This window comes from Myxocyprinus asiaticus, chromosome 13 (genome assembly GCF_019703515.2).
Source record: "Myxocyprinus asiaticus isolate MX2 ecotype Aquarium Trade chromosome 13, UBuf_Myxa_2, whole genome shotgun sequence".
In the NCBI taxonomy this organism is placed as follows: Eukaryota; Metazoa; Chordata; class Actinopteri; order Cypriniformes; family Catostomidae; genus Myxocyprinus; species Myxocyprinus asiaticus.
In genome coordinates, this window is record NC_059356.1 from 43031413 (window position 1) to 43047266 (window position 15854).

Below are 15854 nucleotides of genomic sequence, written 5' to 3' on the forward strand. Positions count from 1 at the left end.
TGACTAAATTTTCATTAACCTGTGTTTTTTACAATAAAAGTTTCAAACTTCAGTCTAGTAGTCTAGTACTCAGAACACAATGAAATGCAAAATATTAATGTATTTATGCCTTAAAACATTAAAAATCCATATAGAATATTTCTTGACTTGACTCTTTTTCCACACAAACTTTACAAAATAATTTAAATGTAATTTAAATGTTACAGTCTGTCTCTGCAATATTCAAGGGACTGAATGCACTGTTCCTATATTTTATGCTTATAAGTGTACAATTTACAATGTACAATTTACATTGAAATGCATACATTTTTTTTATGGGGTGCCACGTACACTGTTCGCCCGAGTTACTAAAATATTGGAGTGTGCACTGCTGCACGAAATGCTACAATGATGCCATTTTTGCCATGCGTAAGCTCGTGAACAAGCGGCTGTGTCGAGTATAAACCAGGATTCAGTATCTCATAATAATGACTTGATATTCTTGACTACATTATATGTTCCTGATATATACATAAACATCGAGTTGTGTGTCTATATCAAATTATACACAAAGATAAGTTTATGAGATGTAAGGCCTGAAACATAATCTGCAATAAACTTGGCATCTTTTCATAAACTATGAAAAATTAAATGTGTTTGTTGTCTTTCATTAAATTATGAAAATGAAATGAAAATTCACATAACAGACTGGTAGTGTTCTGTTCGTTTTATCTGAAAAACTGCATAAAAATAAAATGAAACAAATTGATTATACAATTAATCCGTCTGATCATTGTCCAATTTATTTTTATTTATTTTTTTCATTTTCTCCGTTTTCTCCCCAATTTGGAATGCCCAATTCCCAATGCGCTCTAAGTCCTCGTGGTGGCGTAGTGACTCGCCTCAATCTGGGTGGTGGAGGACGAATCTCAGTTGCCTCCGCGTCTGAGACCGTCAATACACGCATCTTATCACGTGGCTTGTTGAGCGCGTTACTGCAAGTCATAGCGCGTGTGGAGGCTTCACGCTATTCTCCATGGCATCCACGCATAACTCACCACACGCCCCACCGAGAGCGTGAACCACATTATAGTGACCACGAGGAGGTTACCCCATGTGACTCTACCCTCCCTAGCAACTGGGACAATTTGTTTGCTTAGGAGACCTGGCTGGAGTCACTCAGCACGCCCTGGATTGGAACTCGCGATACCAGGAGACATAGTCAATTCTTTAATCACATGTTCATTGATTGTCAATCTCTTTATCATCCTATTATCAGCTTTCTCTTTGTCCTTAGTGACTTTTACAAAACAACAGCACAATGCACATGTTTAGCGATATATAGAGAATTATTCAGTATATTGAATAATGCTTGATATATATCAGAAGCAGAAGCAGCTTTATTGCCAAGTATGCTTACACATACAAGGAATGTGTCTTGGTGACAGGAGCTTCCAGTGTACAACAATACAAAAACAATACAAAAACAGCAGCAAGACATAGATAATAATATAAAATAAAAAATAAAACTAATTATACACATACGTACAGATACACACATACATACATACACATGGGTAGTGCAAATCTAATACAATCTGTTATGTACAGTGCAAATGTTTTTTTTTTTTTCTTTCAGAGGAATGAAATGGCAGAAGAGGTTGGATGTGTTGGATAAATATAAGAAAGACTAAACTGTGTATTGCACATAGTTATTGCTCAATGGGGCAATTTAACTGTTCATGAGATGGATAGCCTGAGGGAAAAAACTGTTCCTGTGGCTGACGGTTCTGGTGCTCAGAGCTCTGAAGTGTCGGCCAGAAGGCAACAGTTCAAAAAGTTAGTGAGTGGGGTCCAGAGTGATTTTTCCAGCCTTTTTCCTCACTCTGGAAGTGTATAGTTCTTGAAGGGGGGCAGGGGTTAACCAATAATCCTCTCAGCAGTCCGAACTGTCCTTTGTAGTCTTCTGATGTCTGATTTCGTAGCTGAACCAAACCAGACAGTTATTGAAGTGCAGAGGACAGACTCAAATGACTGCTGAGTAAAACTGTATCAGCAGCGCCTGTGGCAGGTTGAATTTCCTCAGCTGGCAAAGGAAGTACAACCTCTGCTGGGCCTTTTTCACAATGGAGTCAATGTGTGTCTCCCACTTCAGGTCCTGTGAGATGGTAGTGCCCAGGAACCTGAATGACTCCACTGCTGCCACAGTGCTGTTTAGAATGGTGAGGGGGGTCAATGTTGGGGTGTTTCTCCTAATGTCCACAATGATCTCCACTGTTTTGAGCGTGTTCAGCTCAAGGTTGTTTTGACTGCACCAGACAGCCAGCTGTTCCCTTCTGCCATCATGATGTTCACAAAAATGTTCTACATCGCATTATACACCACAAAGATAACAGTTTAGGAGGTGTAAGGCCTGATACATAATCAGCACAAGTGTAGGAAAATAAATATAAGGAATAAGTTTATGTAATTAGTTTCTCCAACAAACTATGTAGGATAAATAACAAATAATCAGATAAGAAATCTGACTAAAATTCTCCACCATTAAATATGTTAATACAATAGGCTCATTGTATCTGCTCACAATTTATATGTAAGGAATTTAGCTCAAGAATGGAATTATAGCGGCCACGCTGAGTTGATGTGACATATCTGTTAACTCTTTAATACTATTAATAGTAATCCTATTTTCGTGGGCATTGAAAATAATATCACAAATTCTGTATGTTGAAATATTGTTTATAAGGGTAGCTTTTTGGATCTTTAAGAATCAATTGACAAATTATTTAATCAAAATATCCCACAGTCAACTTCTCTCTGGATACAAACAGAACTTTATTGACTAATCTACAACATAAACTAAACTAACACAAAGACAAAACATGAACACAGATTAATGAATGAGTTTTGACAGAGAATAAATGCAATGATATGTAACATACAAATGAACTTCATGGAGTCCTTACATCATGCCTGTAGAACCCTCAATACGTCATTTAGTACACTGTGATTTGAGATCGGGTTACACAGATTATATTAAAGAAACACCAGCACTTTCAGTGAAAGTTTGGAGGTTTGTACTTGAGCTATGTTGTTTGCCGTTGAAGTTCTTGGCGCCCATTGGCTTGACTTGTGGAAGTTGTTTGTTTAGTATGATGGTCTTGAAGTTCTGATGAAGCTGGAGTATGCACACTGGACAGATGATGGAAAGACCAGAGGAGCCTCTGAGGCTGCAGAAGGCTTGTGACTTCCACATTCTAGAGATGTGGGAACTCTGAACATGGGAACTCTGAAAACGGGGACTCCCACGAGGGAAGGCCTCTGGTATCTTTGGAGTTTCCCATGAGAACTAACGTGATGATAACATGAGAACTCGTCCTGCTGGAACTTCTCCGAAGAGAAGAACCGAAAAGAACCAACTGTTGTTTGAGGTAGGGTGTTTTGTTGAGTTGAGGTTGGCCGCACCCCAAAGGTGATTTGAGCCAATAAGAAGTGCTTAACTCTTTGTCCTCCCTCAAGGTGATTGATGGCTCTATGTGTGTGAAGACTTCCCCAATTGTGTCAAAGTTAATGCTATTGTGTCAAAGTTAATAATATATGTATATGCATTATAAAACACAAGAAAAGTTTCTTTTGTGCATTAAGCCCTATTTGGACGGCAATTATTTTACATGGGGATGTGAGGTAGTTCCAGCAATTACAGGGGATAGTGAGAGATTTTACTGCTGTCAAAATCCGAAACGTCTGTGTTTTTCTCACACCTCCCGTGAGAAAATTCCCATCCAAATTACCTACAGTTTTTTGACAAACATCAAGGTCGTGTGTTAATTTAATTACTGTCCGAATCCACATCTCTGAGTTTATAATCCAAAAGCTGTTTTGGAAATCATTTTTGACCACTGCTAAGTGCCGTACGTTTGCGCTGCACGTGGTAACAGCTCTGGCGGTAATGGACAGTTGTGAAAGTTGGAGGATTGTGTAACAGAAATTTTTGAAATAATTCATAATAATAAAATTACATTGCCGCTCCACCACAATGAGTGGGAACTCTTAAATAGAAGAGAAAGAAAAATGAGAGCCAGATCATGTAAACTTTTGAAATGGTCCATTATTATGGCAGCAATGTAATAAAATTGTAATATATCATATTTTAATGTAGAAACGTTTACTAAACGTTTATTTATACATGGCTTGCATGACTATTCATTTATACGGGCCGAGTATCCCAGAAAAGTTGCTTATTTAAAAGGTTTCATTTCTACCTCCACTTTTTAAACACTGACAGATCATTTCAAATGATGTCCATCATGTTGATAGATAAAACATAAGAAAACCCTTTTTACCATAGCTCCTCAAATTTAATTTGAACTATCTTTACTGTCCTTGATTTGTGCGGCTTCTGTATATCCTTGCGTGCGCTTAGGAGAGAGTGCGCAAGCGGCGCAACTGAGGTGTTGCAGGTGACGAAACATGCGTATCCCCATTGACAGATTTATTTGGCTGCGTTGATAAACAGTCTTGTCCCTACAGTTTCTTGATTCGTTTAATTGCTCTTCACAAGAATTTTGGCTTGTTCCGTATTTGAAAATGTACACTGTAAATGTCCACAGCACGGTTCCCTCATGCTTTAAAAATGTTATTTTCATGCAAATACAGAGGACACAGTTTGTGGATTGATGAATTTTCCATATAACAAGCGCAACTGCAATCATGTGATCGACAAAAAGTCTTGCTCGTCCCCGTGATTTAATTGTCATCCAAATGCTTGAGTTTTATTACAGAGGAGCCATGTAAATGTATTTTTACAGATGTCACCCTGAGAAACAATTGCTGTCTGAATAGGGCTATTGAGAGAAAGAAAAGTTCTATTTTCTGGTTTAGATCAGAAATGACTATCTGATAAATATTCTTGTGATGTGTTCAGAGAAGTGTTGACAGAAACAAGTCACACGCTCTCTTATTAGTCTAGCTTTCAAGTGTAGCAAATTGATTATATTAAAGAAAAAAGAAGGTATCATTTCTGCGTGGGGGTGAGTTCTGCGTTTTCTCTAGCTTGGCAATTATGTTGGCAAGCCCCCTTCCCCCCATAATGGATAATGTGAGTATGGTCACTTGGTTGGGGGGTTGACTCTTGAAGGGGGTGTGAATGAAGTTGGGTTCTTCTTTGGACAATCTTCCCTTGTTTTTTTGTGAAAGTTAAGGCTAGGCAGATACAGGTCAGCTCAGACTCCTTGGCCCCAGTCCATTAACACAATGGCATTTAACACAACGGATACTTGCATTAAAAATGGTGAGATGCAGCACAACAACAGGAACAGAATGCAGCTGTCTCAACACACATTACTTAAAGATGAAGTTCTTTTAACTTAACACGCAACTTAGAAATGTGGTGATTCTGTGCAAGATGCTGTAAAAACAGTAAGATGTGTCTCAATGGTCAAAGACGTCCATCTAGCACATATTTACATAGAAAATATAGTCATTAAAACAATCCCAGAACAGTCAGACTGAAAAAGGCGCCTTCTGTGAACGTTCTTCTGAACACATCTAGCTATGCAAGCCAGATTTTGTGCATTGTTGCGTACTAAAATGTGTCAGACTGCAATTTATAATGCAACACAAGGGGCACTATAGTGGATATTAGTGTAAGGGCATCTACATACAAGAGTTTATGCTGCATCAGAAAACACTGCAAATCCATTGATTTCAAAAGAGATTGATGCATTGCAGTTTGCGAAAGAGACTCTTCATTGCTGCGACCAAAAGCTGAGATAAGTTTGTTTAAATATCTGTTGTCCAATAAGTATTTTAGAGAGGCAGGTCCAGTTGTGCTTTGGAAAATCCAATTTGCTGTATTCACACTAGACTTCAAACTGACCTGCCTCTGTTTCTATACCCTCAAAATGGATCTTACACATTCCTATCCATCAAATGCTAAGTCAGAGCTTTTTGTGTAGGTGCCCTAAACCAGCATCTTATACAGGCAGTTTTTTTTCTAGGCCAACTGCTGCCATTGCACAATGACTGTTCTGAGTGAATATTTAGAATTTTATAGTATGATCATAACGTGAATGGAACACCAGAATTATTTTAAGTGATGTCACTCACCACAGCCTTCCTCATCTTCACCATTAGGACAGTCCCTTTTACCATCACACCTCCACCGCATAGGCAAACAATTGTTGCTTTCATTACCACAGCTGAATTGATCTAGACTGCAGTTCCTGACAGCTGAGGGATCAAAGCAATAATAAATCAAGACAAACCGAGAATCACAAGTTGTGGTACTTGTCAAGCTGAGCAAGGGCTTAGTTTTAGTTTAAAAGTTGGTAGAGACATTGCAAGGAAGATAATATTCAAAATGTTGGTATTAAGAAAATGCAAGAACATCAGTCTGGCTTTATAGGCAAAATAACAAGTCTCATTTACCATTTCTCTGACCCATCACATTAAATCTCAACTTGTTCTTTGTTTTAAAATGTTTTTTTATTTTTTATTATTATTATTGTGACAAATCGAAGATAACTGGGTAACACTTAACAATAAGTTTCCATTCGTTAACATTAGTAAATGCATTAGGTATCATGAACAAACAAATAGCAAAAGATTTTTAGAGCATTTATTAATCTTTTTGAATTTTAATAGATAGAAATACAATTGTTCATTGTTAGTTCATAGTGCATTAAATAATGTTAACAAATTTAACTTATGATTTTAAAAATATATTAGTATATGTTTTAATTAATACGCATTTTAGAAATGTGGTGATTCTGTGCGAGATGCTGTAAAAACAGTAAGATGTGTCGCATGGTCAAAGATGTCCATCTAGCACATATTTACATAGAAAATATAGTCATTTACCATAAAACAATCCCAGAACAGCATAGACAGACTCAAAAAGGTGCCTTCTGTGAACGTTCTTCTGAACACATCTAGCTATGCAAGCCAGATTTTGTGCATTGTTGTGTACTGAAATGTGTCAGACCGCAATTTAGAATGCAACACAAGGGGCACTATAGTGGATATTAGTGTAAGGGCATTTACATATAAGAGTTTATGCTGCATCAGATAACACTGCAAATCAACTGATTTCAAAAGGGAATGATGCATTGCAGTTTGCGAAAGAGACTCTTCGTTGCTGCGACCAAAAGCTGAGATAAGTTTGTTTAAATATCTGTTGTCCAATAAGTATTTTAGAGAGGCAGTTCCAGTTGTGCTTTGGAAAATCCAATTTGCTGTATTCACACTAGATTTCAAACTGACCTGCCTCTGTTTCTACACTCTCAAAATGGATCTTACACCTTCCTATCCATGAAACACTAAGTCAGAGCTTTATGTGTAGGTGCCCTAAACCAGCATCTTATACAGGCAGTTTTTTTTCTAGGCCAACTGCTGCCATTGCACAACGACTGTTCTGAGTGAATATTTAGAACTTTATAGTATGATCATAACGTGAATGGAACACCAGAAGTATTTTAAGTGATGTCACTCACCACAGCCTTCCTCATCTTCACCATTAGGACAGTCCCTTTCACCATCACACCTCCACCACATAGGCAAACAATTGTTGCTTTCATCACCACAGCTGAATTGATGTAGACTGCAGGGCCTGACAGCTGAGGGATCAAAGCAATAATAAATCAAGACAAACCGAGGATCACAAGGTGTGGTACTTGTCAAGCAGAGGACGGGCTTAGTTTTTAGTTTGAAAGATGGTAGGGACATTGCAAGGAAGATAATATTCAAAATGTTGGTATTAAGAAAATGCAAGAACATCAGTTTGGCTTTATAGGCAAAATAACAAGTCTCATTTACCATTTCTCTGACCCATCACATTAAAAAAAAAATTTGTTTTTTTTATTATTATTTCTGAAGAATAAATAAGTTTAGAACTGACCACTAAGGCTGCACAATATAGAGGAAGAATGCCATATGTGGATGAACTTGTTGGATTATAAGACAACGATATATTATGTGATAAATCTAAGAAACTGGGTAACACTTAACAATAAGGTTCCATTCGTAAATGCATTAGGTATCATGAATAAACAAATAACAATCGATTTTTAGAGCATTTATTAATCTTTTTGAATTTTAATAGATAAAAATACAATTGTTCATTGTTAATTCATAGTGCATTAACTAATGTTAACAAATGTAACTTTTGATTTTAAAAATATGTTAGTATATGTTTTAATTAACACGCATTTTAGAAATGTGGCGATTCTGTGCGAGATGCTGAAAAAGCAGTAAGATGTGTCACACGGTCAAAGATGTCCATCTAGCACATATTTACATAGAAAATATAGTCATTTACAGTAAAAAAAAATCCCAGAACAGACAGACTGAAAACGGCACCTTCTGCGAACATTCATCTGAACACATCTAGCTATGCAAACCAGATTTTGTGCATTGTTGCATACTGAAATGTGTCAGACTGCAATTTAGTATGCAACACAAAGGGCACTATAGCAGATATTAGTGTAAGGGCATTTACATACAAGAGTTTATGCTGCATCAGAAAACACTCCAAATCCATTGATTTCAAAAGGGAATTGTAGCATCTGGACCAATCAGACACACAATTATTCATTATTTAATGAATAATCCAACAGACGTCTCAAGACCGTAACAAGCAAAGGTCCAAGTAGGCCCAAGCAGACTCCGAGATGTCTGCTCTCCCACTAATCATTATCAGCTTTTACTCCCCCTTTGCTGACACTGGTCCAGCAACCAATGAACCTCAGAGACGTTCCAGGTAGGGGAAGGTAGCCACATGCAAAATCAAAGGAATGTGGGGACAATAAACTCACTCCATTCCCCCATAGGAAAGACACATAAAGCCCATAAAACAGACTTTCTTCATTAAATTATAGACAAACTGTTCTATAAATGAACATGCATATCCTCAGGACATTGTGTGTATGATTATTGTATGTCTCGTATTGTGTCTTTTGTACTGTATACTGTTTTGTGCATGCTTTATGACAGAACCAATAGATAAAGTAAAATTATTGGTATCACGCTTCCTATCAAATTAATACTTGTGTGATGCCCTAAACATTGGTGTATAGCACCCCCTTGTGGCATGCATTGTATGCTTGTTATATTAATCAGAGCATAAGGGGGTACAAACTGCCAGCTTACTCCAATCATGCAAATGAGTCAGCTTCCAAACAAAGTGAGCTTTGAAGTAAGAAACTGATGGTTCTTTCAGATGGTTAAATTACTCTTTCATAGTATCATAGCCCTGTTCTATTCCAGTTTCATTCAATTTCACTTTCCAATTTCCCATTTATGCGTGATTTGTGTGTATGTGTGTTGGGCCTCATGTATTCAGATAGAAGACAAAGGCAGGCCTAACAGTCATATAAACATTCCTCAAGCCCCTCCTAAGTCGTAAATTTTACTGATAAAAATCGCGCCAAAATCAAACAAAGGGAGTCCAAAACAGACTGCAGATCCATGAAGCCTTGCCCTCTAAAGGATCGAGCTCTCAACTCCTATTGGATGAGGCACACCACAGAACATCCCTCAAACATGACATCATCAGGACTTCAAATAATTCTGAAATGCTTCCAAAGTTGCTTCCAGCGACTTACGGACCGAATACGGACGTAGCTTTTTGCTGCTCTCCGGTGCAACCTCGTGGCTTAAGGAAGTAATGTCCGACTTGAAACTGTAGCCATACAATCTCCATCTCGCTGGACGAGTTGAGACTACTCTGTGTTCAACCGAACACTCTAACGGATCCGAAGGAGACCGCCGAGCAATTCGCATCTTCATCCGTTGGCCTACAGAAGTGAAGAGATTAAAGATTTCTCTTCCATCTTCAATCAAGTCGACATTTCTGAGTTCTCCGCCAGCCCGCCGAGAATCAACAGCCGTACCGCCCGCCGACAGCGCAAGGAAACGGCCCCCGTCATCACCCGAGCCTCAAGGAACCGGGTCAAAGTTAAAGGACGGAGGAAAACACATTCTACCTGTGTCCTCATGCGATTCAAGTAAGAGGTTTACGTCTGGGCAGAGATAGAATATTATAGTGTGTTATTCTTGTGTTTCAAGGTTTTTTCTTGTACAGTTTATGGACCGCCATGTCCGCTCATTATTAATACTCAGGGTATTAATTATCATGAATTTGTTTTGCTGTATTGTGGTCCAACCAAATTGGACTGTTGTGCATTTTCGCCATCGCGGGTGAGACAGCAACTGAGTTCATCCATTAAAGAGTCAAATAACAAGGGACTTTTACGAGCCCCGCTCGTAAAACCACGTCTCTGAGTGACGAACACGGCTGCTTTATCTCCAGCTATCGCAAAATCAGCTTTCGGGCTGTCACTTAATAATCTCTCTCTCTCGCTCTCTCTCTCTCACTAACCACACTGACACACACACACACTGATACACACACACACCTCATGTGTTATAGGATTTTTTTTATTTCCATATCTAATCATATCACTGTTTAGTTTGTAGTTGTAAGTCGGAAGTTTATTGACTGCATTGTATTAATTATTAATTGATATTACTGCATAAATAAACTTTGTTTATATTACAAAGAGAAGTGTTTTGGTTTGTTTTGCATACGCCTGTGTCATGCTGACGGGATGTCAGTGCTCGGATTCAAACCTTCATTCATTGTTTTTTTCCCGAAAATCGATATTCTTCGGATGTCGATTTTCCTAAGAAAACAATCTAATATTGAGACTGTTTTAATATTCGGTTATTAGTCCCTGATTTCAGGGTGGTGCCCCGTCAATGTTAATCCTTATTAATATTCTATTGATTTTTAATAATTGATAATTATCTTTGATTGAATGTGAATGATCAGTAAGCTAGTGTTAATTTTAATTAATGTTTCATCGACATTAACAATTAACGATTATCTTTGATAACTGTTGATTTAAAGGATTAAAAAAAGGTAACATTGATTCTCATCAATGTTCTACTGATTTTAATAATTAATAATTATCTTTAATAATTATTAATTATTGCTAATAACCAAACTTGCTCCTAAACGTAGCACACTACATTTACTGGAGTCCCATATGGTTTTAATGAGTTAGATACAATTAATTAATTTAAATATTGATTAATAACTACAGAAATAATTATTAATTATTTCTGATGGTAACACTGATCTAAACAACCAGTAAAGCCCTACATGTGTTTGTTTAGATTAGTTATGTGTTCGTGATTTAGTTAAATCAAGCTTTTGTGTACATTCTTGCGAGTTGATTCTGGTCTGTTTGTAAATCGATGTCAGTTTAATGATTTGATCACAGCTACATGCTAAGAAAGAGTTATTTTTCCGTGGCCATGAAAAATATCCTTTCTGAGAGTTGATAGACGATCAATACTGAGTGTTCGCTGGACGAACAGATTCATTGATTGTAATGTTAATTCAACTACATCAAGTTAATTCTATTAACTGATCCATATATTTATAATTAATTATAACAAGTTATGATTAATTATTCATATTTCCCTTTTAAAGATAATTTGACGGTGGTATACTTTGATAAATAATCTCATCCCTGTTTTTAAAAGATTTCACTTCAAAGCTGTACCTAAATATGTGTAATATTATTTTCAATAAACCATGAGAATAATATTACTCCAATAAGAGAATTAATTATAATTCCTTTATTAAAGCTAATTCCTTAAAATAGAAATTGTGAGCGGATACAACGAGACGTTGTATTACGATTTTAATGGTGGAGAATTTTATTCAGACAAATAATCTAGTTATTTGTCATTTATCTAATTTATAATGGTTGTTGAATACGACAAATTCCATTATAAATTTCCTTACATAATAATGTAGAATTAGGACAGTTTAATTTAATTCCTAGCTCACACATACTGTTTCCCTACATATAATGGTGGAGAAAGGCGGGCCCTTTAACCCATCCCGTGTATATTTATACTACCAAATTCGCTACAGAATGATTCATTGCAGTTTGCGAAAGAGACTCTTTGTTGCTGCGACCAAAAGCTGAGATAAGTTTGTTTAAATATCTGTTGTCCAATAAGTATTTTAGAGAGGCAGGTCCAGTTGTGCTTTGGAAAATCCAATTTGCTGTATTCACACTAGACTTCAAACTGACCTGCCTCTGTTTCTACACCCTCAAAATGGATCTTACACATTCCTATCCATCAAACACTAAGTCAGAGCTTTATGTGTAGGTGCCCTAAACCAGCATCTTATACAGGCAGTTTTTTTTCTAGGCCAACTGCTGCCATTGCACAATGACTGTTCTGAGTGAATATTTAGAACTTTATAGTATGATCATAACGTGAATGGAACACCAGAAGTATTTTAAGTGATGTCACTCACCACAGCCTTCCTCATCTTCACCATTAGGACAGTCCCTTTTACCATCACACCTCCACCGCATAGGCAAACAATTGTTGCTTTCATTACCACAGCTGAATTGATCTAGACTGCAGGGCCTGACAGCTGAGGGATCAAAGCAATAATAAATCAAGACAAACCGAGGATCACAAGTTGTGGTACTTGTCAAGCTGAGCAAGGGCTTAGTTTTAGTTTAAAAGTTGGTAGAGACATTGCAAAGAAGATAATATTCAAAATGTTGGTATTAAGAAAATGCAAGAACACCAGTCTGGCTTTATAGGCAAAATAACAAGTCTCATTTACTATTTTTCTGACCCATCACATTAAATCTCAACTTGTTCTTTGTTTTAAATTTTTTTTTTTTTTTTTATTATTATTATTGTGATAAATCTAAGATAACTGGGTAACACTTAACGATAAGTTTCCATTCGTTAACATTAATAAATTCATTAGGTATCATGAACAAACAAATAGCAAAAGATTTTTAGAGCATTTATTAATCTTTTTGAATTTTAATAGATAAAAATACAATTGTTCATTGTTAGTTCATAGTGCATTAACTAATGTTAACAAATTTAACTTCTGATTTTAAAAATATATTAGTATATGTTTTAATTAATACGCATTTTAGAAATGTGGTGATTCTGTGCGAGATGCTGTAAAAACAGTAAGATGTGTCGCATGGTCAAAGATGTCCATCTAGCACATATGTACATAGAAAATATAGTCATTTACCATAAAACAATCCCAGAACAGCATAGACAGACTCAAAAAGGCACCTTCTGTGAACGTTCTTCTGAACACATCTAACTATGCAAGCCAGATTTTGTGCATTGTTGCGTACTGAAATGTGTCAGACCGCAATTTAGAATGCAACACAAGGGGCACTATAGTGGATATTAGTGTAAGGGCATTTACATATAAGAGTTTATGCTGCATCAGATAACACTGCAAATCAATTGATTTCAAAAGGGAATGATGCATTGCAGTTTGCGAAAGAGACTCTTCGTTGCTGCGACCAAAAGCTGAGATAAGTTTGTTTAAATATCTGTTGTCCAATAAGTATTTTAGAGAGGCAGTTCCAGTTGTGCTTTGGAAAATCCAATTTGCTGTATTCACACTACATTTAAAACTGACCTGCCTCTTTGTTTCTACACCCTCAAAATGGATCTTACACATTCCTATCCATCAAACACTAAGTCAGAGCTTTATGTATAGGCGCCCTAAACCAGCATCTTATACAGGCAGTTTTTTTGCCATTTTTTGCCAACTGCTGCCATTGCACAACAACTGTTCTGAGTGAATATTTAGAATTTTATAGCATGATCATAACGTGAATGGAACACTAGAAGTATTTTATGTGATGTCACTCACCACAGCCTTCCTCATCTGCACCATTATGACAGTCCCTTTCACCATCACACCTCCATCGCATAGGCAAACATCTGTTGCTTTCATCACCACAGCTGAATTGATCTAGACTGCAGTTCCTGACAGCTGAGGGATCAAAGCAATAATAAATCAAGACAAACAGAGGATCACACGTATTGGTACTTGTCAGGCAGAGCAACGGCTTAGTTTTAGTTTGAAAGTTGGTAGGGACATTGCAAGGAAGATAATATTCAAAATGTTGGTATTAAGAAAATGCAAGAACGTTAGTCTGGCTATATAGGCAAAATAACATTATTTCCACTCATTTACCATTTCTCTGATCCATCATATTAAATCTCAACCTGTTCTTTGTTAGTTTGTTATTTTTTTAAAATTATAATTTCTGAAGAATAAATATGTTTAGAACTGAACACTAGGGCTGCACGATATAGAGGAAGAATGCCATAGGTGGATAAACTTGTTGGATTATACGACCACGATTATTATGTGATAAGTGAGTGGTGAGTGGTGTGGCTCGTCAAGCTGGTTAACATGATTTCTAACAACCTAATTACAGTGATAGCGGAGAGACTCTTTAAAACAGTGGAGCATGCCAGAGAAGAGAGAGAGAGAGAACAGGTGTGCAGCATGTCTGGGAACCAGTGGGTAAGTTTTTCTCTCTCTCTCCTCTCTCTCTCCCTCTCTCTGTCGCTCTGCCTCACTCTTTCCCTCTCCCCTTTCCCTCCCTTCATCTCTCCCAGGGCTACAGAAAGGCGGGGAAGACCTGCCGGGAAGGGCAATGCCCCCCTCCAGGATGGGAGGGGAGGAGAGTGCGTCATGCCGGGGTCCAGTGATGGAGGAGTGTGATGAGGAGGAGGGCTGGGCCGGGCCGTGAGGACACACGGCCGGCCCTGAATCGGGCTAATCAGCTGGGAGGGGGATAAAGATGAGCCAGAGGCACCAGTTCGGGAGAGAGAGACGCATGTGGCCGTGCTGCATGTGTGTCTATTCGTTTATGTTTTATGTTGTTTTAAGTTCACTTATATCAATAAATTTTACATTGAATGTTCCTTGCCCATCCTTTAACTGTTACAGGAGGAGGCGGGAACAGGCTGAACAGTCAACGTAAAATTTAATGAAATAAATGAACTTAAAACAACATAAAACATAAACGAACAGACACATATGCAGCACTTTAAACAAGCCGAAGGGCATGACCAAGTACTCAAAGTGCTCCCTAGGGGTGTAAAATGCTATCTTCCACTCATCCCCCTCCCTGATCCGGACAAGGTGGCAAGCATTGCGTAAGTCCAACTTTGTAAAGATAGTTGCCCCCTGCAAGAGTTCGAAAGCTGAAGACATCAATGGCATAGGGTAACCATACTTTACCGTGATGTCGTTCAGCCCCCGATAATCAATGCAGGGTTGCAGTGAACCATCTTTCTTCCCCATGAAGAAGAACCCCACCCCTGCAGGAGAGAAGGAAGGGCGGATGAGCCCGGCCGCCATAGAGTTGCTGATGTACTTATTCATGGCCTCCCTCTCAGGGGCAGAGAGTGAGAATAGCCTACCTTGTGGCAGAGATGTGCCTGGTAGTAGGTCAATGACACAGTCATACAGGCGAAGAGGAGGTAGGGTCGCGGCACAGTACTTGCTGAACACTGCTCTGTGGTCATGGTAAGCCATCAGCACTCCAGACAAACTCACCGGCTTGTCCTGCGACACAAAACAAGAACTAACGGGAGAGACCAGGAGCCCCAGCACAACCGGAGAAGACAGAGACTGCAGGATGTAGAATGAGATCTGTTCCTTCTGGCTACCAGAGGTGAGCGTCAGGAGCTGGGTGGAATGGGTGATGATGGTTAGCAGGCTGCCACTCACGGTGCGCACAGTGATCGCCTCCTCTAGCTGAATGGTGGGAATGCCCATCTGGAGGCCAGTTTGCTATCCAGGAAATTTCCCTCGGCTCCGGAATCCACCAAGGCAGACAAAAGGTATGAAATGGAACCACAATGCAGTCTGGCCTGGAGAAAAGTTCTTTGTCCAGGGGATTTATCCAATGGGGTGACGCTCACTAGTAACCCCTTGTCTACCAACGAGCTGTGTCTTTTACCGGGCAGGTGGCAGAGAAGTGACCAGGGCATCC

The 15854-nt window shown here is 38.3% G+C and overlaps 1 protein-coding gene across 1 annotated transcript in view; it reads right to left on the reverse strand.

The window, feature by feature from the left end:
• LOC127450035 (very low-density lipoprotein receptor-like) overlaps positions 1-15854 on the reverse strand; it is a 34064-nt gene that overhangs the window by 11349 nt on the left and 6861 nt on the right. The window contains exons 3-6 of the mRNA XM_051713745.1: positions 13712-13834; positions 12320-12442; positions 7473-7595; positions 6088-6210 (exon numbers count right to left, since the gene is read on the reverse strand). Of these exons, the coding sequence (XP_051569705.1) occupies positions 6088-6210; positions 7473-7595; positions 12320-12442; positions 13712-13834 (492 nt within the window). The remainder of the gene's footprint in view (positions 1-6087; positions 6211-7472; positions 7596-12319; positions 12443-13711; positions 13835-15854) is intronic.